Source organism: Myotis lucifugus, unplaced genomic scaffold (genome assembly GCF_000147115.1).
Source record: "Myotis lucifugus unplaced genomic scaffold, Myoluc2.0 scaffold_296, whole genome shotgun sequence".
In the NCBI taxonomy this organism is placed as follows: Eukaryota; Metazoa; Chordata; class Mammalia; order Chiroptera; family Vespertilionidae; genus Myotis; species Myotis lucifugus.
In genome coordinates, this window is record NW_005871344.1 from 29,891 (window position 1) to 55,368 (window position 25,478).

General features: G+C 43.9%; 1 protein-coding gene across 2 annotated transcripts in view; it reads left to right on the forward strand.

Annotated features, from left to right (window-relative positions):
- PLPP3 (phospholipid phosphatase 3) overlaps positions 1-25,478 on the forward strand; it is a 79,269-nt gene that overhangs the window by 21,463 nt on the left and 32,328 nt on the right. For both annotated transcript variants that reach the window (XR_002831987.1, XM_006100024.3), the window contains exon 2: positions 21,033-21,190. Coding sequence is in view for 1 of the 2 variants with exons in the window: in XM_006100024.3 (XP_006100086.1) it covers positions 21,033-21,190 (158 nt within the window). In the remaining variant the exon portion in view is untranslated. The remainder of the gene's footprint in view (positions 1-21,032; positions 21,191-25,478) is intronic.

The window sequence follows — 25,478 nt, forward strand, 5'->3', positions numbered from 1 at the left end:
GTCCGCGTAGACGTTACCATTCCAGCAGGTTGTCGGACTGGAAGACCAATGCTTTTCGTTTAAGACCTAAAGCAACTGCCTTCATGAATTCATTCATTCGCCCACTTAATCATGCAATATTTCTTAATCACCCGTGTATTAAGAACTATTGGTTGATGTGGCTATGAAGTTAAAAAGATACAGTTCAAGGAGCTCAAAATCTAGTTGACCAAAACTTGAAGATTTGAAGTGAAGGAGATGGTCTTTCCTAATAAGTACTTCTCACTGTGTTCACATACACACGACCTTCTTCTCAGCACCCAACCAGGTTTTTTAATTTGACATTCCCTGAAGTGAAATTTCTTGTACTCATCTTCTGAAGTATTCCAAACAGCAGCAAACTGAGCCACAGAGGAGTCCAGCAGGTTCACTTAGACAAGGGCTAGGAACATGGGGGGAGACTCAGGGATGTAACTCCAGGAAGAGGAAACAACTTAAATTCCGGTGGGTCCCATTCTTCATTTTCCCCCCTGATTTTTATTTTTGTATATCTAAACTTTATCTATTAAGCACTAGTTCATGACTAGAAAAGACCCACTTTCTGTCAACCGCTTACTAAGATTGAGGGGGGAATGCAACAATAGGAACAACAGGAGGAAAAGAACCATCGACAAGAGAACTTACACTGTGAGGACCTGGGTTGATGGAACCCCATCACCACAGAGGATGAGCAGTGACTTTGGGTCACACATTTGGAAAACTGATTCTTCGGGAACAGATAAGGCTCAGAGATGTGAGACAGGAAGGGACATCTCATGAATTATCGATACTAAATGCTTCCTCTGTGCCCCAAATGTGCTTCAGTCCTATAGCCCCTGGCATGCTATGTGTCTTCTGTGTGTCAGGAATCTATGTTTATTCAGTCTCTGTCTTGTGTTATGTATGTGGCAGTTAACTACATTGTTCCTACCCAGCAGTTTTAAATTTGACTTTCCCTGAAGTGAAACTTCTAGTACTCATCTTCCAAAATATTCTAAACAGCAGTAAATTGACCAACAGATAACCTTGGTCAAGCAAATACAAACATACTTGAGTTCACAGGTGCCAGGACATGGAACCTGCAAACAGCTACCCTAACATTAGTCAGATGTCGTCATGAGATCTAAGGATGGCTTTCCCCTCTCTTTGAATTTGCACTGCAATTATATTTATTGATCTTAGAGAGGAAGGAAGAGGATGAGAGATAGAAACATCAATGATGACAGAGAATCATTGATGGGCTGCCTCCTGCACACCCCACACTGCGGTTCGAGCCTGCAACCCGGGCCTGTGCCCTCACTGGGAATCTAACCCGTGACCTCCTGGTTCATAGGTCATTGCTCAATCACTGAGCTATGCCAGCTGGGCACTGCTGGTACAGTTTTTGACAGCTGGACCTAATCAGAGAAGTCACACTGGCTGATTTATTGAATAAGAACACTTAGAAGAAAAGTTTCTGGTCTGTTTAAAGATACCTAGGCGATAGAGCATCGGCCTGCGGACTGAAAGTTCCCAGGTTCGATTCCGGTCAAGGGCATGTACCTGGGTTGCGGGCACATCCCCAGTGGGAGATGTGCAGGAGGCAGCTGATCGATGTTTCTCTCTCATCGATGTTTCTAACTCTCTATCTCTCTCCCTTCCTCTCTGTAAAAAATCAATAAAATATATTAAAAAAAAAAGAAAGAAAGAAAAGTTTCTGGTGTGTTTAAAGATACCTAGGCCACACACACAACTTTTCTCTTTAGTGTGTTTGTGTGGTAGACTAAAATCCAGTGAAAAATACTGTATTTCTGTGCATATGTGGAGAGGTATAGATAATAGGTATGAGTTTATGAGAACCCTGACAGTGAAATCTGAAACAAGGACCTCATCTGTTTTCTTCTATATTCCCAACGCCTTACTTGGGGCCTGGTGTATATAACTTGTTTAGTGAAAATTGAACAAAATAGAAAGACCCAGGTCATTTTTGACACTAGCATAAAACTTTTAGCCTTTTTTCTAAAAGGTAAATTTGCTTTCCAGTATTGCTACATCACCACAAATTTGAGAAAAGGAGAAAATCACCCATAATCCACTGCCTGACGCAAACACCATTCGGGCATATTTCCGTTTAGTAATTTTTATTTGATTTCCTGTTGGTTATTTAGGTACATCCTCATATGATTTTCTATGTTGCTAATAGTTACTTTATTTTTATTTGACCAAATGACCCCTGACTATATCATTCAGAATTAAGCATCGTTTATTCCTTTTTGCTTTGCTTTGCCTCATTCCCCCAGACCACAAGTCTCTGGGGGTAGGTACAGTTGCTCCCCATTTTCTAGGGCTGCTGTAACCAAGTGCCACAAACTGGGTGGCTTAAACCTCAGAGATGTATCGTCCCCAATCTCTGGAGTTTAGAAGTCCAAAATGCAAGGTAATTCCTTCTGAGGGATATGAGAGAAGGATCTGTTCCAGGCCTCTCTCCTGGGCTTGTAGATGTCTATCTTCATGTCACTCCCCCATATGCACATCTCTGTCCAAATATCTCCTTTTTATCAGGTGGCCAGTCATGTTGGATAAGGACCCACCCTAATGACATCATTGTAGATAGATTACCTCTGTAAAGGCCCTGTCTCCAAATAAGGTCACACCCTGAGGTCCTCGGGTTAGAACTTCAACATAAATTGTTTTGGAGAGGGGGACAAGATCAGACCTATAACTGCCCCCCCCCACCCCCATGTATATGTGAGGAAATTGAGGCCCGAGCGAAGTAGTTTGAGAGTTGAATTTAGGCCTATGTGGCTGAAATGGTGTGCTTTCATCACATCCTGTTTTCTACCCACGAAGTAAAAATACCCTGAACAAAGAAAACGTCTTCCTTGATCTGAGTTTGATTAGGGTGAGACTATGTTTGATGGTTATTAACTGCTACATTTAACTGAGTGTGGCCAATCAAAACCTTATAATCATGTTATGTGCAAACAAGGTTAAGTACAGCACACTGTGCTTAAGTCAAAACTTTTGCATTGTGCTAAAGCATCTGTTAAGCCTGTTGCATAGATTGTTCCATTCTTATTTGGAAGTTCCAAGGAAGACAGGGACATACCATTCAAACCAGCATGAAGTACTAAGAAAATTCCTAGTTATTTGCTTTAGCTGGGAACAATCAGACATCGAAAAGACATTGATATTTTACATACTCTCCCTACCCTGTTGCCCTTGCTTCCTTTAAAGGAAAGGAGGAGCTCCCACGTGGAGACAAAGGGCTACCAGAGGGCTATTCATTCCAATGTGTTTGGAGGAAGGGCCATGAGCAGTAACAACAGCTCCCGTGAACTGAGTGCACCACATATGGTACTGTATCTCTACATTTCACATTAGCCCTCAAGGCCGGCTGTACTAGCCCCATTCTACTACAGATGGCCTACGGCGCTTACAGCTTGCCCAATGTCACAGGAGTAAAAGGAGCAGATCCCCACCTCCAAATGCAGATCTATGTGACCCCAAAACCTGTGCTTTTTCTGAACATTTGTATTGTCAATCACCCAAAGCCAAAGGCGGTGGCTTTTGGAGTGCATATTTTGTCACTCTATGTGAAGTGAATAATGGATTTTTTTACTGGGCCAAAATAACACTGGCCTCTCCTTACAGGAGGCATCCCATCCCATATTCATATGCTAACATTTTTGAGCATTTCGGTTGCCAGGCATTATATGAAGCATCTTCGCACACAATATCTTATTCCTCCCCCCTGGCCGGGTAGCTCAGTTGGTTAGAATAATCTAGATATGCCAAGGTTCTGGGTTCAATCCTGGTCAGGGCACACACACAAGAAGCAACCAATGCGTGCATAAATAGGTGGCACAACAAATTGATGTTTCTTTCTGTCTCTGTCTCTCTCCCCCCTTTCCTCTATCTCTCTAAAATCAATCAATCAATAAAAAAATTTAAAAGATCTTTTTCCTATTTCATCACTGTGAGAGGTTCACTGACTTATTTAAGGTGGGGAAAGGAACTCAGGAGTATCTATGCCCAAAATCCATGTGCTTAGAGCTACACCATGCTACTCTTTGCCGTTGTTCACCAGTTTCCCACAGCTGGATTGCCTTCTTTACCTGTTTAGTTCTAATCTGCACCTAAGTATGCTCCTAAATAGTGCTGTGTGAAGATACCCTGAGCGAGTCTGAAGAGGGAGATTAGCCATCCGTTCAGTGAGGTATTGGAATCAAAGAGGGAAACAGTCCCAGCGCCCCTGGACTGGAGGGCAGGCAGTATTTGAGCTGTGCTGTCTAGGACCTGGCTTGCATCACGATGGGGCAAGGCCTTAATAGACCTTATTCAGAGTTGGTGGGGATGTGTCTGAAGAGTGCAGAAGGCTTTTCCTTGGGAAGGTGGTTGGTCACACCTCACTGAGCAGGGAGCTTTAGTTACAAAGGTCCCCTGCTCCCATCCGTCTTCCTCATGCCACCAGAGTGAGCTTTCTAACACAGCCTGGCCACGCCACTGTCTTTGAGCCTCTACTGTGTATCTATCACTGTAGAGGATAAATAAAAATGTCCCTGATGGCTAGAAAATCAGTCCTGTTTGAAAGCCATGCACACAAAACATGCTTTTAGAGCCGGTTAGACGTCGAAAGGCTACCGTTAAGGCCACATTTTCTCAGGGAGTGTTCTGGATCACTGGTTCTTCTAGGTGGAATATCTCCCTGTTGAAGCTCAACAGTGAACTTGGTTGAAGGCTCCAGGAAGAAAGGTTCATGTCAGATATGCTTTGGGATATGACCAAGCGATCCAACCTCTCTTTAGCAGATAAGGAGGCTCAGTGAGGAAAAGGGACTTAAATCGCAAAAGACTCCAACGTGGGCTCCAAGACCCAGCCCAGGGCTTTTTCTGCTGCCCAGGGGCCTCGTCATTTTACTCCCCATTCTGTTTCTGTCTTCAGACCAGGCACTTTTTTTTTCATCCTGTATCTTGAAACCATATGCTTCTCGGGCCTTTTCTCCCCTTCTAAGATTGGCCTCTGCTGTTTGGTGTCTGAAATCATTCTGTTTCTTTTTTGCAGTCAGTCTGGCAAAGATATTGGAAAGGCTAGATTCACAGGCGTCAGAGAGAGGTGGGAGGAGAATTGCAGGTTTGAATTCTTACAGGTTCCCTATGAAGGCAAGACAGGTTTTTCAGTTGGGATGTTACTAGCCGGGGAGCTCTTTGAGGGCAGAAACCCTGCCTTATCATCTCAGTGTTTTTTCATCCCTAGCACACAATAGGCTGAGTAAACACTGACCTTCAGTCAATGTTTGGCATTTGGTATATGCATAGATAAATTGCATCTTATGTATATTATACATCAATGTTTTTGAAGCCCTGGAAGTAAACAAAGAAATTGTTTTTCCTTTTTGAGCAGTGACTACCAAATCCCCTTGGGACAGAATCATCTCAAAGTCTTGTTAAAAGCGGGAATTCTCAGGCCCTTGCCCCAGAGATTCCGATTGAATACTTGAGTAGGTCTGGGTAGTGCCTGAATGTGTTTTGTAATAAGCAACCCTGATGATTTTGATGATTGGCCAAAGCTGAGCATCACTGTCCAGATTATTCAGTTGTTCCGATTGGTTCAATCCCCAATTTTACCCTCAAAGACAGATGTGAAAATAGGCACCAGGCTTCAGGCCTGCAACCTTCAAATAAAGGAACAACAAACAAACCAACATGTGCATAGGAATACAGACAGGATATATGCGGAACAAGTGGCCAGTGTACCAGTGTCAGGTTGAGAAGGGCGATGGAGAGAAATGATTTGCAAGCTTAATTAGACCTGCTCCTGGTTCTCAAACCTGCAGCTCTAAGCCTTCTGCTAATTGGCAGTCCCTTAATAGATTAGGACTTGGCATCGGGTTTGCATGTTATTACAAACCACACACAGAAAAACCCAGTGGCTGAGGAACTCCTGCCAAACCCAGGCCTGGGTTTTTGTGAGGCTTTTGAAGTGCACTGGTCTTTCAGTATTTTCTATAGTCAGTGTGCTGAAAGGCATCAAACCATTCCTTTGGATGGGATTTGTGAAGGGCGAGTTTGTTGAATAATTAATTCCCCCAAACCCATTCTGTCAGCTTGATGGACATGCGGAGCCCGCACGGCGGTTGTGCTCTCTGCGGTGCTTGGAGCATGATAGGAGAGATTATTTCTCACGATCTTGTCGGATCCTCCGGAATCCGGCCCCCTTCCCTCCGTGCATTTGGTGGGGAGAAAAAAGCATTAGAGCATTAGAGTGATTCTGCTCCGTGCCCGACTGTTTAACACCCCATCTCAGGAAATCCTCCCAGTAGCCCTTCCAGACTACATGACCTGTTTCGCCAATGAGGACTCAGAGGTCCTGAGAACTCACTAATCCAGGGTCATGCTGCCACAACCTGGCAGAGAGAGAGGGTCTCTCCTAGGCCTGCTAATTACAAACTGTCACCACACCAAACCAAACTCGGAAAACCCTTCTTGATTTTTCTGGCTGCTCAGTTGATTCATATGGGCGGTGAAACGCTTTCCTGCAATTTACACGGCACACAGGAATACTGTTTGCATTGTGGGTAATCTAGGTACTGTCAATGCTCCCCTCCCTCCTCAAACTATATAATAGGGTCCGCTACGCTGGGATGAGGCCACCCATTCCAGAGAGCCACCTTGTGCAGAAGCACAGAGGCATGAGAGAGGGGCCGGAGACAGTGGCTTTGTGAGGGTGCACAGAGGTCTGTTCCAGGAGGCAGCAGAATTCCTCGGGTTTTTGAGCAATTCCAGGGGCCCTGCTCTCTGCTCTTCCCCACCCAGTTAGGTTCCAGCTGGGGATCCTTCCATTTCTATCCAAGTCTATTTCCACAAAGAGAGAGCTAGAGGGGAGGCCAAGATTTCCATGAAAACCTTCCATTTTTCAGTCAAACAGACTAGGTAGTTTCGTGGCAATAGCATGGTGAAGGGGAATACTGTTATTTGGCATTTTGCTCTATAAAAAAGTGTATGTGGTGATGTGGGGGGTAGGTAAGTGGGGGACAGGACGGGCAGAGAGGACAGCGGGGCTTTGTAATCTACTGCAGTAGAGAGGTCAGGTGGGCAGGGTCATGAGGGGAGGGAGGCAGGTGCCGAGGAGGCCTGAACCCCGCTGGGGCTTCCCGACCCTCCTCTCCCTCTCGGCCTGATGCACACATTTGGGGCCTTTGTAAAGGGGTAGTTGGGCAGTTTTTGTACTTTTATTTGGAGGAAGGACACTAGACATTCTGTCCCTCTGCGAGAGGCTGGCTCCTCGCTGCTTTGCAGGGATTAAGGGCCTGGCTTCCAGATCCATTGAAGAAACATCCCAGGAGCTACTCTTTTCTCTCAACAGCTGAAAAATGCATCACAGAGCAGTGGCTTCCTGGAGAGTTTTGGCAAAAGAACTTCCCTCTGGAACAATAGGGTTCCTGTGGCCAACCACCTAGGAGTCTTTACTGCAGCTGGTTCTCCCACGAGGATCTGGATGCCCCCACACTTTGTTGTCCGAATCCTGGTGGGGGAAGGGGCAGGGCTGCCTAAGCAACTGAGGGTGGCCCAAGACACGGGTTTCTGTCTACAGAGGGCCGGCCAGTTTGAGATGCACCCCTTCTCGGATCCAATCACAGCACCTAAGCACGGGAAAGGGGATGGCTGCGCAGAGCTGTGGAGAGCCCCCCTGACCCAGCGCCACGCCCGCTGTGCTGCTCTGAGACCCTGTTTCTGATCTTCAGTTCTGGTGTGTCCCAAATCGAGCTGGGACTGCCTACCTGGAAAGGGCTCCTGGGGGCGAATAAATGAGGCCCGGCTGTCAAGCACCAAGAATAGTAGCATCCTGTTTGCAGCTATAGCGAATGCTCATTCCCACCTGCTTCCAACCCACGCCACATTTTTGCTGATACCCACTCCTTTGACAGAGCCAAGAGCTGCCAGTCATTAATTTCCTTTGTATCTGAAGGTTTGCAGATTGGGGAATGTTTTTGGGAATTGTTCTTTATAAGTGAGCATCTTTGAACTCCGGAGGGCTCTGCTTGGCCAGTCGACCTTTGCAAACGTAAAATAGCGTGCTCCTCAGTTACCCAGCCAGGAAAGTGGGCAAAGTGATGCCCATCTGCTCTGTAGAGATGCTGTGGAATGAAGCCTTCAGTGTGTTTATAAAATGCCCAGCACTCCTTGGATAAAGGTGAAAACTCCTCAACTTAGAAAGGTCCACAAGACACCTGGTAACACCACCTCTTTTGCTTGTACATGAAGACATGGAGCCTGAGAGAGTAGTGGTGTGATTATAGTTAGCAGCAGGATGAGCACTGAGGAATGCAAGTTATCAATCATTGTTGCCTAGTACTTGTTTTTTAAGGTTGCCTTGGCAAAAGAAACTTAACTGATACTCCCAAAGTCACCTGGGTTATCTTATCGATATCAGGCATGTGTTCGATGAACCAAAAACGGGTTGAAATGATTTTCTTTTCCAGGATGCTGGCTGAGCTGACCCAGCTCAGACTGTATGAGACTATCACTCCATAGGTGAAAGGCTAGCTAATTTGCTAGACAGCACACAAAGTAGAATGACCCCAATATCTTCATTTGGCATCCATTTACTTTAATTTATAGTAATCCTAGCAATGATTAAACCAGAAACCTTTTTCCCCAATTAAGAACTGTCTTCTGGATTGAACAACATTTTTAACTACCAGTTTTTCTTTTTCTCATGCTTTCAGCATCTATGTTGTCAGAATCAGATGGGCTCCTTCAAACTACTTTTATCCTTTGTCCTCAAGGTTAAAAGTTGGGTAAGGGGTCAGCCAGCATGGCTCAGTGGTTGAGCATCGACTTATGAACCTGGAGGTAAGGGTTGATTCCCGGTCAAGGCACATGCCTGGGTTGCAGGTTTGATCCCCAGTGTAAGGCGTGCAAGAGGCAGCCGATCAATGATTCTCTCTCATCATTGATGTGTCTATCTCTCTCTTCCTCTCCCTTCTTCTCTGAAATCAATTAAAAAAATTTTTTTTTAAAAAGTTGAGTAGGGGATGAGGGTGGAACACAACAATTTTGTTAACTTTTGCGGGGGGGCGGGGCTTTCCCATTCTGGATTTTTTTTTTCTTATAGTGTAGCCTTAAATGCATTATTGCCATTCAAAGATAACAAGGAATGTTTGAAATGCATTCACCGGGCTAGTTGATAAACTGGTATTGCATCCCTGCCACCTGCAGGTCATGTGCCGAGCACGTCCTCCCTGAACATCTCAGAAATGCCTCTATGGGAGTTCCTGTCATGTTGCATCATGGGTTGTTGTCGTCGTCCCCCGCCCCGCCCCCCCTCCTCCCCAGTATGCATTCCTCCAGGGCGGGGACCACGTCTTATTAGTTTCTGTAGCCCATAATTCTCTCAGGGAGGAGTTCCCTCGTTCAAAGCAGCCTTCTTCTCCTTCACTTTCTTGCCACCCAGTGCAATGTGTAAAACTCTGCCGGGCACGGACCGAGCCTCAGATGTCTGGGAATGAAGTTTGACTTGTACTTTAATCAGGTGTTTTGTAATACCATTCACTCCCTGGATACTTCTAAAGTGAAAATGGAGCCTATGAGGACAGCACAGAGAGAGGAAATAAACTACAAATTAAAAAGTGATTAGTGAGTGTTTAAGCAGAAGGTCAAAGGGATTATTTTGGACTTCAAACTTTTCAGCTTTCAGGGCTTGTATTCAGTTACAAAATTACATCCCTGAATTATTTGTGCAGGTGGCAGCTGTCATAGTTGAAGAAGGTTTCAGTGTTTTACAAAAGGAACATTGATAGGGCTGGGAATGGGGGGCGTGCTCCTGGGGTGAGGGTTGTCTACTTCGCAGCCCACTGGACCGGCTCCAGTCTCCTCCACTTGAGTGACAGTCCTCTGCTCTGAGCTGACACAGCTCTGTCCAGGTTAGTTCAGCCTCTTTCTTAAGGAAACCAGTCAAGCCGGTTGATTGGCATCCTGTAAACAGCTGGGTGGTAGATTTTCTGGATTGGGAGGGCAGAGATGTCACAGCCTTAATGCCTACCACGTGAATGGCTGTTGGCACCCTCTTTACAACTGGGCTTCAGGGAAGCTCAGCAGCCTGCTGAAGATTGCATAGATCACAAGTGGTAAAACTGGTTTTCAAACCCAGCTCTGAGTTTGCTTTGTTGAGATTGGTGCTCTTTGACTTAGCGCTTTCTTCAGGGCAGAGATTCTGCAGAGGATCCCAGCAAATGGCTTAGAGGGTGGGCTGATAAGGATCCCTTCTGGCCCTGGGGCCGCTGGGCAGGGTGGAGTGTGATTGCTGAGTCACTGACCAGTGACCTCCTCAGCTTACCTGGGGCTGCCCTACCAACTATTGTCTGGTAGTTTCACTCCGTGAAAAAGGCCTAGAAGCTGACAATTAATATCATTCAATTCAACCACCCATCTGAGACTTTGAAGCTGATGGAGTTCCCCATAAATTATTCCTTCATGGCATTGTGTTGCTTTGGGGGATTGTCTTAAAAAACAGGATTTGAGGTCTGAGAGAGATTAGATAGGGGGAGTTCAGAATTTAGAAAGGGAAAAAAGAATCCACAGGTCATAGAGTGCATTAGGGGTGGAGTCAGATATTCTACATTTTCGTTTGTTTCCTCTGCCTTTATTCAAAACACATTTGCTGAGCTCCCACCAAGTGCCAGGAATTATTCTCTGTGCTGGGGGTACAGACAAATAAAATATATGGACCCTTTTCTGAAAAGACTCTCAGCTAGTGAAGGAGACGTACAGGGAGGGAATAATTAGGATCCCAGAGTGTGGTGGGTCTCAGTCTTCCCACCTATTGTATGGAGGTAAATGGCATCTAAGATCTCTTGTAGTTCCAAAACTTGATCAGCATATTACTGCCTCGCTCCGGTTAGAGTGTAATACCAATAAATATCTGATGGGCTTTAGTCACTTGGCTTTTACTCTTTAGAATTCATGAGCTTCTATCAGAAGGAGGCAGTTTTGTTTTTATTTTAAATAGCTGTTGACTTAAAAGTAGAACTCTCTGATAACTCCACCCACCGCCAGCCACATGGGGTAAACTTGCTAAGGTATAGGCTTTGTAGTTAAGCTGTGGCTTCTAACCCTCATCCTTTTCACTAACTGAGACCTTTGGCAAGTCACTTCACTTCTGAATTCAGTTTGCCCATATCTAAAATGCAGATATTCTTAATTGCTTTGCAGTGGTGACTTGCCACAGTCCTTGGATTTATAATGGAAAACATAGATGGACTCAGTCTTAGGTTAAGATGAAGACATATACATAATGGGTAGTAGACTTACCACTTTATAAGTTATATAAATGTCTAATCACTATATTGTATCCTTATAACTAATATAATATTGTGTGTCAACTATAATTAAAAAATAAAAAATAAAAAATATTTTTTAAAATTCAAAAAAGAAACACTCACACACACCCCCAAAAAGACATATACATAAACATATGCACATATCTATACACACATGTCCAATGTGGCTATTATGTACCATGCAGGACACAGTTGAATCAATAGTTAGTTATTTCTATTTTTATTTTCTTTTATTTTAAATATATTTTTATTGATTTCAGAGAGGAAGGGAGAGGGAGAGCGAGATAAAAACATCAATGATGAATCACTGATTGGCTGCCTCCTCCACGCCCCTCACTGGGGATTGAGCCCGAAACCCGGGCATGTGCCTACAGTAATCGAACTGTAACCTCCTGGTTCATAGGATGATGCTCAACCACTGAGCCACGCGGGCCGGGCGTTATTTCTATTTTTATGGGTTTATGCAAGGACTTCCATATTCTTTAGAGCAGGGATGGATGGAAAAGCCAAATGTCTACAGGGGCCAGGCAGTTTAACATAAATGATCGGTGTAGACCAGGTACAGGAAAAAAACTCAGTAAGAATGGCAACTGACATGCAGCCTTACTGTCATGGAGACAGTAGGGAATGTCACCCTGGGGTGGGGAATGCGTGCAGCCAGGATTACCACTGCCTGCATTGCCGCGTAGCATGAAAGCTGGTTGAAGAAGCTGGATGTTATGTGAGACCTCCCGTTATTAAACGCTAACTAATTTGAAGAATTTTAAACCCTGGGTGGGCCAATCAGAACATCTCTGCGGGCCAGATTTGGCCATGGGCTGCCAGTTTGTGACCTTTGATGAAGAACTTGGAGTGCCCCGATGGCCTTGGAGGGCCGACCAGCCCTATGTTCTCACAGCGCCTCCAATAATGCTTGCACTCTTCATTTTTGGCATTGCATCTGGCTCCAGTTCTGCCTTTGACTATCTCAAACTTTGACCTTCCCCGGTGTCTGATGTCCTGCCAGTCCACATGATGTTTATTTTACCGCCATGTGAACTTGGTGTTTTGTGTACACCTGGGCAGCATGGCTTGGATGGGGGCATGCATACTGACGAATGTATGTTTAACTGTTGGAAAAATAAAAAGAAATGTTTCTTTCCATCCTTATTAGAGCTTTACCTCCCATTCGGCCTCGTGTGATCTTTGAGAATGATGGCAGAGTTCCTGCCATGACATTTCTTCTCCGAGTCAGGGTGCCAGGTCCTGCTAACCACTGTCGAAGCCCCTTCTGTTTATACAATCCCCCCAAGTCCCTGGAATTATAGGATTTTATGAGCATGCTTTTCCCTTGGGATCACATTGCTTTTGGGGAGTGACTAGCAGGCCCGCGCTTTGTAGCTTTGCTAATATCTTCATGGACACAGTTCATGTGTACTTAGCAAGAAAGACTAATTGGCCACATCTCTGAGTGAACTTTAGAGTCAGAGTAGCTATTACATATCCTGGTTATGGCCCTTAGCAGAGTGGACATGGAGGCAAATTATAATCTCTCTGACCCCCAGGCTTTGGGCTGTGTGCTAGTTAATTTCGGGGATTATTTTCAGAGTTAAGCCAGCTGATGTATCCAAAACTCCTGGCACATAATAGGTGCTCAATGAATGTAAATTTGCTCTCATCCTTATTTAAAAGCAGAATGAACAGAGAGGAAGGAAGTCTGGGAGATGACCCAGGTTTACCTGGGGAACAGGAATCACAGTCCTGTTGGCTCTGGGAGCAGTGTATTTGCACTAGAAATAAAATATTCCATTTGGGAAATATGTAATAGCTACAAAAGATGTCTGGATCTGTCTCAGGGAAAGGCATGAGCCATGGCTGTTGATCAGTTTGTTTTTAGTTCCTGGTGGATATGGCAGCCCTTTAAAAAAAACATCTAAAAAGGCCAAAACAGCCAGAGCTAGGGACATTAAGGCAACGGATATTAATTATTTTAAGGAATAAAGTGTTTTCACTTTAAGCATTTTCAAATAAGAAAGGCCATCCAAAGTTCTTTCTCATAGTCACGATTAAACTAAAGACAGGTGTCTCTTTGTCATGGAACCTGAAACTTTCCTAAGTTGAGGAACTCAAAAATAGTGCAGAGAGTGATGAAGAAAGAAAGAAAGAAAGAAAGAAAGAAAGAAAGAAAGAAAGAAAGAAAGAAAGAAAGAAAGAAAGAAAGAAGGGAGGGAGGGAGGGAGGGAGGGAGGGAGGGAGGGAGGGAGGGAGGGAGGGAGGGAGGGAGAGAGAGAGAGAGAGAGAGAGAAAGAGAGAGAGAAAGAGAGAGAGAAAGAAAGAAAGAAAGAAAGAAAGAAAGAAAGAAAGAAAGAAAGAAAGAAAGAAAGGAGGGAGGGAGGGAGGGAGAGAGAGAGAGAGAGAGAGAGAGAGAGAGAGAGAGAGAGAGAGAGAGAAAGAGAGAGAGAAAGAGAGAGAGAAAGAAAGAAAGAAAGAAAGAAAGAAAGAAAGAAAGAAAGAAAGAAAGGGGAAAAGACAAAAATAGTGCAGTTATGGCCCCAGCACCTAACACAGTTCCCAGTACTCAGTTTAGTCTAAACACCTTGGATCTGAGGTCAGGAAACCTAGAACCGGACTAGACCTGCTGTTAGTTTCTTCACATCTACCATGTAGGGCAAGCATGTCAAACTCAAAGGCTAACACGGGCCAAATAAACAAGGTTTAAGTTTACGTGGGCCGCAAAAAAACAAAAGCTTCAATTTTCATAGAAACCTAGGTTTATTTCGACAGAGACATGCTCAATACAAAGGGCTGAAATAAATGAGTAATCATTAACATAAAATAATAGAACATTTTAATAACAATTCATATTTTTTCTTGAACATACCAGATACTGAGTAACTGCACAAATTAATAAGCATAACGCAAATAAACCTATTTTTCTTGTTCTCCAAAAGTGAAATATTTCCTGTTGCGTACACCAAACAAGTCATTCACTGCTAGTATTAGTGGAGAGAAATGGGATGCCTGCGTGTAAGGTGCGTAAGGGAAATGAATGCAACACAATTATAGTAATCAGTCATTAGCAAACGTTGTAGTTCGTTATTAATAATTATGTATGACAGGATATTGTAAAAATTAAGTTACAAAATTTTTATTAAAACATTTCTTACAACTGTTATATTGGCTGGGCCGCAAAAATATTTGTTGTGGGCCGTATGTGGCCTATGGGCTGTGAGTTTGACATGCTTGATGTAGGTACTTTCGGTTCTGCCAATCTTTTTGTGAAGAAAGGCCCTGAACTTTCCAGTGCTGAAGAACTGAGCATGTATCAAAGAGAACCTCTAGACCCAGAGGATTGCATGCTCACCCCAGCCAACAGCAAGTGTTTTTCATGGCAGCCCCTTTCAAAGGTGGGAAACACCTTCATAGTACATTAATTTTGTCTCATCTGGATTGTATCCAGTCTGAAAATCTGGACAAATATTGTAAACCAGAGAAAGTTTGCACACTTCTAAGACAAGTAGCAATTAATTACTTTAAATAGAAACCCTGTCACTTACAAGCAACATAAATATTTGTATTTTGAACCTCTAAGTAGTAGTTGGGTTGACCATTCTGGCCTTAAGTGATTGAAAAAGAAAATCAGTTGGTCATATTTTAACAGGGAATACATTTATAAAGAAGGGGAGGGGAGAGTCATGGAGTAAGAAAACATGACCCAAAAGAAAGAAGGACCTGGGTTCAAATCCCATGACCAATGACTTCCTTGGGACGCTTAGACAAGTTATAAAACTTCTGGCCTTAGTTTTCTGTTGGGTACAAATGAAAATAATGACCTATAACTTTTCAGCGATAGTGGAGATTAGAATACATACATTAATTCTTAATTAGGGTCTAAACTCCTTAAAATCAGAAGCCCAGCATCTTCCTTCTATATTTCTAACATCTGGTCCAAATTGATGCCATTTGCTAGCTTTGCGCTTCAGATGAGCTATTTAACCTTTCTAAACCTCAATTTTTTATTTGTAAAATGAGCAGAACTCTATAGTGTAGGTAAGATGGGTAAATTCCTGTCAGAGTCCTACTAGCTGCCTGATTAGAGCAACTTAACTCTGTTTGATACTTATGCACATATTCTGCATTTGGTATTATTTTATGGGTAGGTGTGTGGGCTTTCTGCAGATGTGAGTTTAATTATTACTCTCACAGACCCTGGACTTTGCTTATTTTAAGGTAAATACAGATCGGGAGAAGTGGAAAGTTGGACAACTCTGGAAAAGGCACTCGAAGGACTGGGGCTATAGGAGACATGGGAAGCCCCTCCCTAATGCTTTGATTTGGGTCATGCAAAAGTGCAAAGATTTCTCATTCCGTCTCCGACCCCCACTCTTTCCCTACCCACACCCAGGGCTTTCTAACAAGCACTGGGAGCAGGAGGCTGTGTTTAATTTTGTGCAAACTCGAAGCTGTGGCTGAGGGGAGCAGGGCTCACGGGCTGGGTCACTTTGGTAACACTTCCCACATGACTTTATCAATGGGTGGGCCACGAAAACTTATCCTCTGTTTTTTTTACACTCCACTCCCAACCACCCAACCTACCCGAGTGTTAGTTTTTCAAAGCCCAAGAAGTTTCAAAGGCCCGAACCCAACACAGGGGCCTTTCTTCATGCTTTGATTTTCTGCCCATTAAGTGTTTGTCAGCGAGTTCGTATTTCGCCTCCTCTGCAGCTTACACATCCCAAGAGGTCCCTGGAGGTATAGGAAGTTAATTGATCCTTGATTAAAAGAAGGAGAAATACTTGAGTCTGGGTCTGGAGTCACCAGATGGGGTGTGTGTGTGTGTGTGTGTGTGTGTGTACACACTTTTGGTTCTGCTTTGCAAAAAGCTGGTAATCTACCTTTCATTATAGATAAATCTAAGTTCTTGGATATTGGCTCCAAGTTTCAATTAAATTAGATCTTGAGCACATGGGGTACATGGTGAATGTTCAGTGGACAGTATCCAGTGCTGTGGCCTTGACTGTTCCAAACAAACCATTATTTTTCTTCAAAGGTCAGAAGGTTTGCTGAGTTTTATTTAACTTATTAATACTCATAGGTGCTTCCTTCTGTTTTAAGTGACTCACTTGCTTTAGAAAGCACTTAGGAGTCAGATCATTTGAGCCCTGTCCAACCCCACTATGTACTTGCACAGTGGCTGGTAAGTCACTTTAATCCCTTTGAACCTTAAGGTGACTTAACGTGTTAGTTTTGTTTTTTCTTTAGAAATAACTTTTTTACTTGAAAGCAAATGTGCATTTATTAAAAACATTTAGAAAATACATCCAACAGGAACAATAAAAAGCAGAAGTATCCGTAATTTACCATTTGGAGATGACTACTAATATATTAGTTTTTTGTTTGTTTGTCTTTTTGTTTTGAGAGCGAGAGGAAGAGATTTGTTGTTCCGCTTATTTATGCATTCATTGGTTGATTCCTGTATCTGCCCTGACCGGGGATCAAACCCACAACCTTGGCTTATCGGGACAGTACTCTATCGAACCAACTGAACTACCCAGCCAGGGCCCTAATGTGTTCGTTTTCATAACTGTTTCTCCCATTAGCTCGTGGTCTACCTGACAGCTGGGATGTAAATTCCTTCATCTCAGCAGCCCCATCAGTACCTAGAACATTATAGGCAGCCAAGTTTGTCAGACTGTAGTGTTTATGTGACGGTCCTCAGCACAGTGAGGGCAGTAATAGTAGTTTATTCACTGTTAGCTATTATTACTGTTCATGCTATTTTTCCCTTTCTTCCTTTCAGTGTTTACTGATGTATCTCTTCCAGCTGTGTAACCAAATTTAAAATTGTATTTTCATGATGGCCATCAGTTTTCTTGATTGCCTTATTAGAATCCCTAAACTACACTGAGTTCTCACGAGTGCACTTAGCCTCTGGACCCCAGAAATCTCTTGCTCATATAAGGTCAACTCAAGCCTCCCGTCAGCCGTGGGCCATCTTTAGTATCCGTAGCAGAGTAGTCTTTTGTGTCCTCACTGTAGTCTACATGTCAGTCACACGTTAGGAATTTTTTAGTGCACTTGTTTTTGTGTCTTTCTTATAATACCATGAACCTCTTGAGGACAAGTCCTGTGATGTATTCATCTTTAGATTCCTAGTGGCTAGTAATGGGAATTTTCTTGAAATGAAATGATCAGGCACTGTAGTGGCGCCAAGAAAAGGTGGTGCCAAGTTGGAAATGGAGACCTTGCTTTGGGGGAAAAAAAAACTAGACTTTTCTCTATGTCCTGGAGAGGGAAGGCAGGGTGCTATATCTCTTGAGAACTAGCTGCCCCATTGGGGAAAGTGTTTATGCTTTTCCCATCCACTGAAGAAATCTCTTCCTGGAACAAAGATTTGACTGGCATCACCCCCCACTCAGACCACAGTTGGTAGGGGAGACAAAAAAAAAGCCATTGGGTTTTCTCAATGCTATTTCAATGCCTTTCAAGAATACAAACAGAACATATTCAGATCCAACTTCTTGTCTGTTTGTGGTCATCCTCTACATAATCAGAACCGGAAACCCTCCCAAGCCTTGAACAAGGGAGGAAGAAAGGGTTTGGATTGCTCCCAGGTTAGGAGGGCAAAGGCACTGACCAGACATTTTCTTTCCTAACCTTCTCTGTGGTACGTTTCCCCTTCTTCCTTTTAACATTTACTGAGGGTCCATAGCATGTGCCAGACTGTGCTCACATTACCAATGCTGTGGCCTGGCGCCTTCCAACTGAAGCAACATCCTGTTCTGATTTTAATTGGGCAGATGTGCCTTCCCCTTTTGGATCGTAAGCTCCCTGAGGGCAGGGCTTGTGTTATCTTTGTATTTCTTGTAGTTAGTATACATAGTAAAGACTCAATAAATATTTGTATAAATGAATGAATGAATGACTACATTACCGTAGTCATCATCCCAGCTATCCCAAAGCTAGATTTCATTCTCCCATTGAACAGATGAGCAGGGCTTTTGGAGCTGTGAAATAGCTTGTTCAAGTAGAAGGCAGCAGAGTTGAGATCATTAACCCCATTCTGTCTCACTCCACAGCCCTTTTATATGTGTTTTGTTGTCCTTAGAAACATATGTTTTATAGGCCTATCATGTGAACGCCATTAAAAATAGAAGTTGGGGGCCTGAGGGGGCAGCACACACTTAGGGAACTTAGGGTCTGTTCCCTACCTGAGTTTATTAGCAATGTTTGGGCTCCCAGGCACCACAGAGGCTGCGGCTGTGCACAGACACCACGCTGGATGATTTTATCACGATGGGTGGAACTTAAAAGTGGACTATTAATATCATACCGCTGGCTTCTCAGCGACTTTTCATAGCCAAGTTGGTCACATTTCAAAATGTTTAGGCAGTGGAATGAAGATGGCTCAAGCCCATGTGATAGCTTTCCCTCCCAGCCCCCCAACCCCAAAAGATCAGCTAATTGCTGTTGCCATTTCTAAGCCAGCACGTTTATCTGCCGCCTCCCTTGCCCCCTTTACTCCTTTGCCCAGACCGAGTTTCAAGGGCTGATGGTTATTGCCTTCAGGGCCCCTCTGTGTTGACTTTGAGAAGGTCAGGCACAATGCGGTGGTGTGTTGCTGTTCTTTCTTTTCAAAGCACTAGTATGAATTTGATAAAGTAAATTGTTGTTCTAGCAGGAAGCAGTTAGGGGTCACAAAATAAATAGCCGTAGAATTCAAATAAATCCAAAGAATAAAACCAAATAAATCCATGCGTGTATGCACAGTGATACATAAATACACTTTTTAGAAAGTGAGCATTTTTATCGCTGCCGGTCTGGACCGAAGTAATTGAAAAATTGTGGAGTTCATGGTACATTCTTTTTTTTTTTTTTTTGAAGAGATGGTCTAGGCCCTTGAGCAGCATGACATAAATTTTATTCTTTTTGAAAAACATTAAAATGGAATTTTATCTTTTCAACAACAGCTTATCTTGGGATTTTTTTTAGCTAATGAAATTCACATTGGGATAAATCCAATTTGCAAAGTAAAATTCGGGATTTAGGCATTTGGGGATGGGCTAAGAGACTCTGAGTGAGCTAAATAGTCTCTCTGAATCTCTTCTTTCCCACTTGAAAATGAGCGATAGTCATGCTTAAATGATGCTTTAAAATGATCTCTCGGGATTGTTGAAAGATTCGATGCAAAAATGGATGTAAAGTACCTTACACATTGTAGGTGCACATCAGCGGTGTCTGTGGCCATTAACCCACTGTTTTTCGTGATCTTCCCTAGTCCTGACATTCAGTGACTTACCTTTTACATTGTGGGGTGGCATTGGGGCTTGGTATTGAACTTGGGTGCGAGGGGAGAAATAGGTCTTTGGGTCTCAGAAAAGAGCCTGCACCAGGATAAGAGTCTCTGAGTATAGTTTCCTTGTAGGATGGGAGTGGGGCTGGAGACCCTGAGTCTGGAGAGGGAGGCTCAGGTCATGGGTAACTGCAGGCCGTACTTTATCTCGTCCTGTGCAATGAGGAACCTCTGAAGAGGCTTTAGCAAGGCAATGTCATGGTCAGGAAGTAAACTGGTGGCTGTGTGTAAGAGGCAGTGAAGGCCAGGAGACTGATTTAGAGGCTGTTGCTGTGTTGAGGCAAGAAATATTGTGACCTTTCACCCTTTACTTTAGGGCTATTCGGAACTTTTTTCCTGGCAAGTGATGGCATCCATTTGCCATGACCTTTAAGAGAATGGCATCTGAGCTGGCCACTGATTAAACCCACAGCAGCTGCACTAGCAGCTTGGCGCTCTCAGGTGCCCTTGGGCGCTGCTCCAGGTCCGCAGGCAGTGGGGCCAGCTCAGCTCTGCTCCAGCTTCTCAATGACTCTTTGAAAGAAAAAGACAGAAAATGGTATTCATTGAACAGCTACTGTGTGCCAGGCACTGTGCTAGCAATTCCCTGTGCTTTTCTCTCCCTTAGTCATCACCACAGGCCTTTGACATATGGGCAAACTGAGGCCCAGGAAGGTAGCGTGAGAACCAGAAGTCCTACTACTGGGAAGTGGTGGATCTGGGATTCAAATTCAAGGTATCTGACCCCAGGCCTTCACTACTCCATGCTCCACAACCTTAGGATGCACTTCTCAAAGGGGAAATGGTTAAGATGAGAGAAGAATGTACTTGAAGGCATAATGACACATCATTAGATGTGGGGCTGTGTTAGTCATTATTACAAATTTGGGGTTAACTGTTAGCAGGATGCTGTAGAGCAGTCGGGACACGCTGCTCTGGCTCTCCCACTGCCTTCCCCTGTGCCCTTAGACAGGAGGGATGAGGAAAGGAGGAGAGGGGATGTGTATGTGGAAGTTCTCAAGGAGTTAATATCACTGTCAGTGTTGTCATTTGGGGTGCTCTTTGATGTAGTCATTCTTTTTTTTTTATATTTGTATTGATTTCAAAGAGGAAGAGAGGGAGAGAAAGAGAGAAACATCAATGATGAGAATCATTAATCGGCTGCCTCCTGCACGCCCCCTACTGGGGATTGAGTCCGCAACCCGGCATATAGCCTTGACTGGAATAGAACACGGAACCCTTCATTCTGCAGGGCGATGCTCTATCCATTGGGCCAAACCGGCTAGGGCTGCTGTAGTCATTCTTTAGCCACATTGCACTGATGTTTTCCCCTCGTTTTGTTTTGTTTTTTTCTGGTATGTGCGATGGTTCCATCCTGACCAGCGGGCCTGCCCTTCCTGATCATTGAGACCAGCACCATCAAGCCTTACCACCGAGGGTTCTACTGCAATGATGACAGCATCAAGTATCCCCTGAAAACTGGTGAGACAATAAATGATGCTGTGCTCTGCGCCGTGGGGATCGTCATCGCCATCCTCGCGGTAAGTGCCCAGAGTGCTGTGCTCACCGTCTTTACTTCCCTGTAGAATATCTGCGTCAGCAGAGACTTGGCAGATCAATCAGAATTTCACTTGATTAACACTGTTTCTTTAATGCAGTTAATATCATTATTAAAGGTATTTTAAAATAGTAAATACATACACACATACATATGCAGCAGCTCTTCCAATAACAATTTCATTCAGTGTCTTTTCATTATAGCATTGGTGAGATGCCATAGGAATTAATTCTTATTTACATCAATGAGCCTGTGGTAAAATTTGTTATATGTCATTTTGCTCAAAATCACAGAGCCTATGGTGAGGACTTACTGTATACTAAAAGTATTGTAAAAGTATGCTAAACACCCTGCTAAAATACTTTGCATGCAGCATCCTCACAACAATCCAATGAAGTCTAGATATTGTTCTTATCTTTCTCCTACATATTAAGAAACTGAGGTCCACAGAGTAAAAGTAATTTGCCCAAGATCACGTGGTTAATAAGTGGTAGGGTTGGCATTTTAACCTAATTGTCCCTTACCCCAGAGTCTGAGCTCTGATTCTCAGAGGAGGGGGAAATGCCTTGTCAGATAACACAGGCATTTTCTGGGTTCCTTCCGTATCATCACAGTGACAATGCCGCTGGCATTCTCTGACATATTGTTCAGTTCTCTCATCTAGTGGCTGTGGTATCAGAGTGAAAATAAGATGAGACTTGGAATCTAAAGACCTCAGTTCTAGACCTGGCCCTCTACCCACGAGCTACACCTTTAAAACCAAGGATGAGCATCTTGCTTCATAGCATAACATGGAGGGGTAAAAGAGACCATGAATATTGAAACACTTTGCAAACTCTTAACTGCTGAGCGGGTTACTCATAGGCAGCTGTAAAGTCCAGACTTACATCTGGATTGTCCCGTGGAGGACAAAGTTCTCATTGAGGATGCAGAGATGTGCCATCAGACTTGAACAAGATTTAACAATTATCTTGAGCAATGGTAGCTTCATGGAATTTGGGGTATGGCCTATTTGGGCTCTACTTGGAAGGTGACCACCGAGTTTTAGATCTCTCCAGTTGGGGCAGGGGAGGGAAAGAGTAATTGATGGTGACCCAGTCTTATAATTTGTGAGTCATACATTTTTCACAGCTGTCCATTCCACATCTCCAGTATTCCTCTAAGTTTGTTCTTTGCTCCTGAACCTTAGCCATGTGGATGAAACCCATAAATAAACATCATGTCCGCCAAGATCATAAATTCTTTCTCACAGATCCTTGAGTCATCTGTGCCTAAGCCATAGCCTGGAAGCTTATCTTTGGCCTGTTTGAGCAAACCAAGAAAAAGGAAGTTAATATTAAGAATACTCCATGTAGAATAAGTGCTATTATCCCCATTATACAAATGGAAAATCAGAAAGTCTAATGATGAGCTCAAAGTCTACAGCTCATACAAGTTGGGGTTTATACCTATCCCTGGCTTATTTCAAAGCTCTCTTTCCATCTTGCAGACTAGATTTCGGAATGGAGGTTGTTTATTCCAGATGAACTGCTCAAGGGGATAGGCAGTTGGCTAATCTTGCCTACTTTGGATCCAATGTAAGCTGCTGATGGTACATGAACCACATTTCATAAAGTTTTTCTTTTGACTTCCCTACTCTGGGGGTTGGTTGTAAACTTTGAGACCCCTCTTTGTTTTTTAATAACATCGTAAACCAGGCACACAATCAACAGTTTGAAATTGGGGAGGGGGAAGGGAGGCTAGTAGAATTCTTTCCAACCTTTAAAAGAAAAACAGTCCATTTGGCAACTGCAGTAGTTTCTTAAAAGGTGGACTTAAGGATCTTTGTGTTCAGAAAACGAAGAATTTAAAATCTGATTTTACTATTTGTTCATAATTGACTGTGGGGTTGAGTTCTCAAGGAAGAATGGCTTTTCCTGGAAAAGATGTTTGTCACAGGCGGCAAATAATTGTATCAAGGCTTGAACAGGTGTTTTTGACTCTTGGAGGATCAGTTCATTGAATGCTTTTAGGAGGCCGACTGTAACCAGGGAGCGGTTATGATAAGAATAGCGCAGGGTCAGGGCTGTCCTCCGGTGCTCTTGGCTCTCCTTCCATGTGATTATGACGGGGTGGCCTAGTGAGATGCTCCCAGACACAGCACAGTGGAAAGAGATCTTCAGAGGCCCTGGCACCCACTGACTATGTGAATGAGGCGAATCTCTGGTTTCCCTAGCCCCCTTTTTCTTCATCTGTAAAATGAGAGCGATGTTTGAATTCCCTCGTGGGGATTTCCCTAAGAATCAAATGCTGTCATTCGTGGGCATGTGCTTTGTAGCAGCAGGCCAGGTGAACACAGGGAGCTAAAGCAGCTTCTGCAAGATCCATGCTTCCTCCGGCAAATCTCCTGGGCAGCGCTCTTTCCTGCTGTTTGCCAAGATCGTCCCTTCCACCTTACAGATGCTAGCATTTCCATGAACACTCCGCTTTTAAGAGCTTCATTGTGACTGGCCTGTCTCTTCATGTCATGTCAATGTTTAAATTATAAATGCTCCCTGGCCGCCCCGGTTTCCTTGAAATAGTCATGTGCTGTGGTCTTGGTTGTAGGATAAGCAATATCATTCAACATGAGCAAAATAGGTTTGGATAGTGCTTTCCTGTGGTTCTGAGAAAGACCAGGCAAGCAAGCAAATACTGCAAAAATGATCTTTCGTCAGGTCCTGCTGTCTGCCATGAAAACCTGTGGCCCATGTTCAAGCATTTCCTCCTCCTCTAGGTATTCTTATGGTTCTTAGTTTAGGATGTGGTTAAAGGCATAAGCTCTGGTGCACATCTGAGCTCCCCTGCTGTGGAACAGCAGCAAGTTGAGCCTCATTGAGTCTCAGCAGGCTCATCTCTTAAATGGAAATTATACGCCTACTTATTCAGGTTTTCAGAATTAAAGGAGCTAATGTATGTAAAGTAACTCAGTGCCCGGCACCTACCATATATTCAATAAATGTCAATTATTTTTATTATGAATGAATAAACAGATTCAAAGAGTGGTGAAGTGACTTAGCCAAGACCCTATATCTGGTGGAAATAGATTCAGGAAAGAAATACCAGCCTTTGGACTCTGATTTCCTGCTCTTTCCTTGTAGTTAATGAACTAGAACCCAGATCTCATGACTGTTGCTCCTCTGCTCTTTGCAAAAGGACCTTTCCCTCCTGACCCAGCTGCCCTTGCATGTCAGCTGGGGGTGGGGGGAGAGGGGTGGGGGGAGATGTGGGCTCCTAAGTGGGGCTGCTTGCCTGTTTACCTGCCATTAAGTGCCAGAGTCCGCATGGAAAAAAGTCAAAGCAAAGGCCTCAGAGGAAAAGTGAATCAACGTGGACCACAGTGTGGTGTTTGGGTGGAGAGGGGAGTGGGTGGAGGTGGAAGAGGGTATGGAGGATAAATGGTGATGGGGGAAAAATAAATACAAATAAAGAAAAGCGAATCATTCACTTTAATAGACTCATTTCTGGAAAAGCTATGGAGCTTACATTAAACAACAATAACCTGTTTCCCACTTTCCCTTTATGGCCAGTCCTGGAGGCCGGCTGGCTCCATCCAGAATCTGCTTCTGGTCAGAGGGCACGGGTGACAGTCAGGGGTGGCAGCTGGGCACTCAGAGCTGGAAACCTAATCCTCCTGCTCTGCCAAATGTCAGTTTTGTGTCAAATAACAAGGGAAGCCTTGGCCGATGGGGTGCCCTTGCTTCAGTTTGAATGTCCCCTTAACCGATGGAACGGCGGTGGTGGAGATCGGCAGAAGTTATGGAGAAAGCAGACACCCTTCTGTGGCAGGAGAGAGGGAAAAATCGAGTCACATTGACTTCTTTTTCAGATGTACCTCAGGTTCTGGAATTAGCATGATGGGAATTCCTTCCAAATCCACAAAGCAGTGGATTCTATCCCTGCCATATAAAGGCATAATGGCTCTAGCAGCAGTGAGATTAGGAGCAAAGAGTAAAACATCATCTCCTATCAGCCTCCTGTCATGTTGCCTGGCGCTGTGCTGTGAAGAGTATTGTGGGCAAAGATTTTAATATGGAAAAAATGCTCAGTATTTTTTTTAAAATAAACATGGGATCAGGGATTGCCTTGGTCAAGCCCTGCAAGGGGTTTAGATAGATCCTTAATATCTAGGAGTTGATGTACCCTTGTCTCCCCAGCCATAAAACGGCTACTTTCCTCTTACATCCCAGTGAATCTAATCCTCTGTGATAATCTTCCTAACTGGAGAAAAAGCTCAGACTTGGTCATCACCT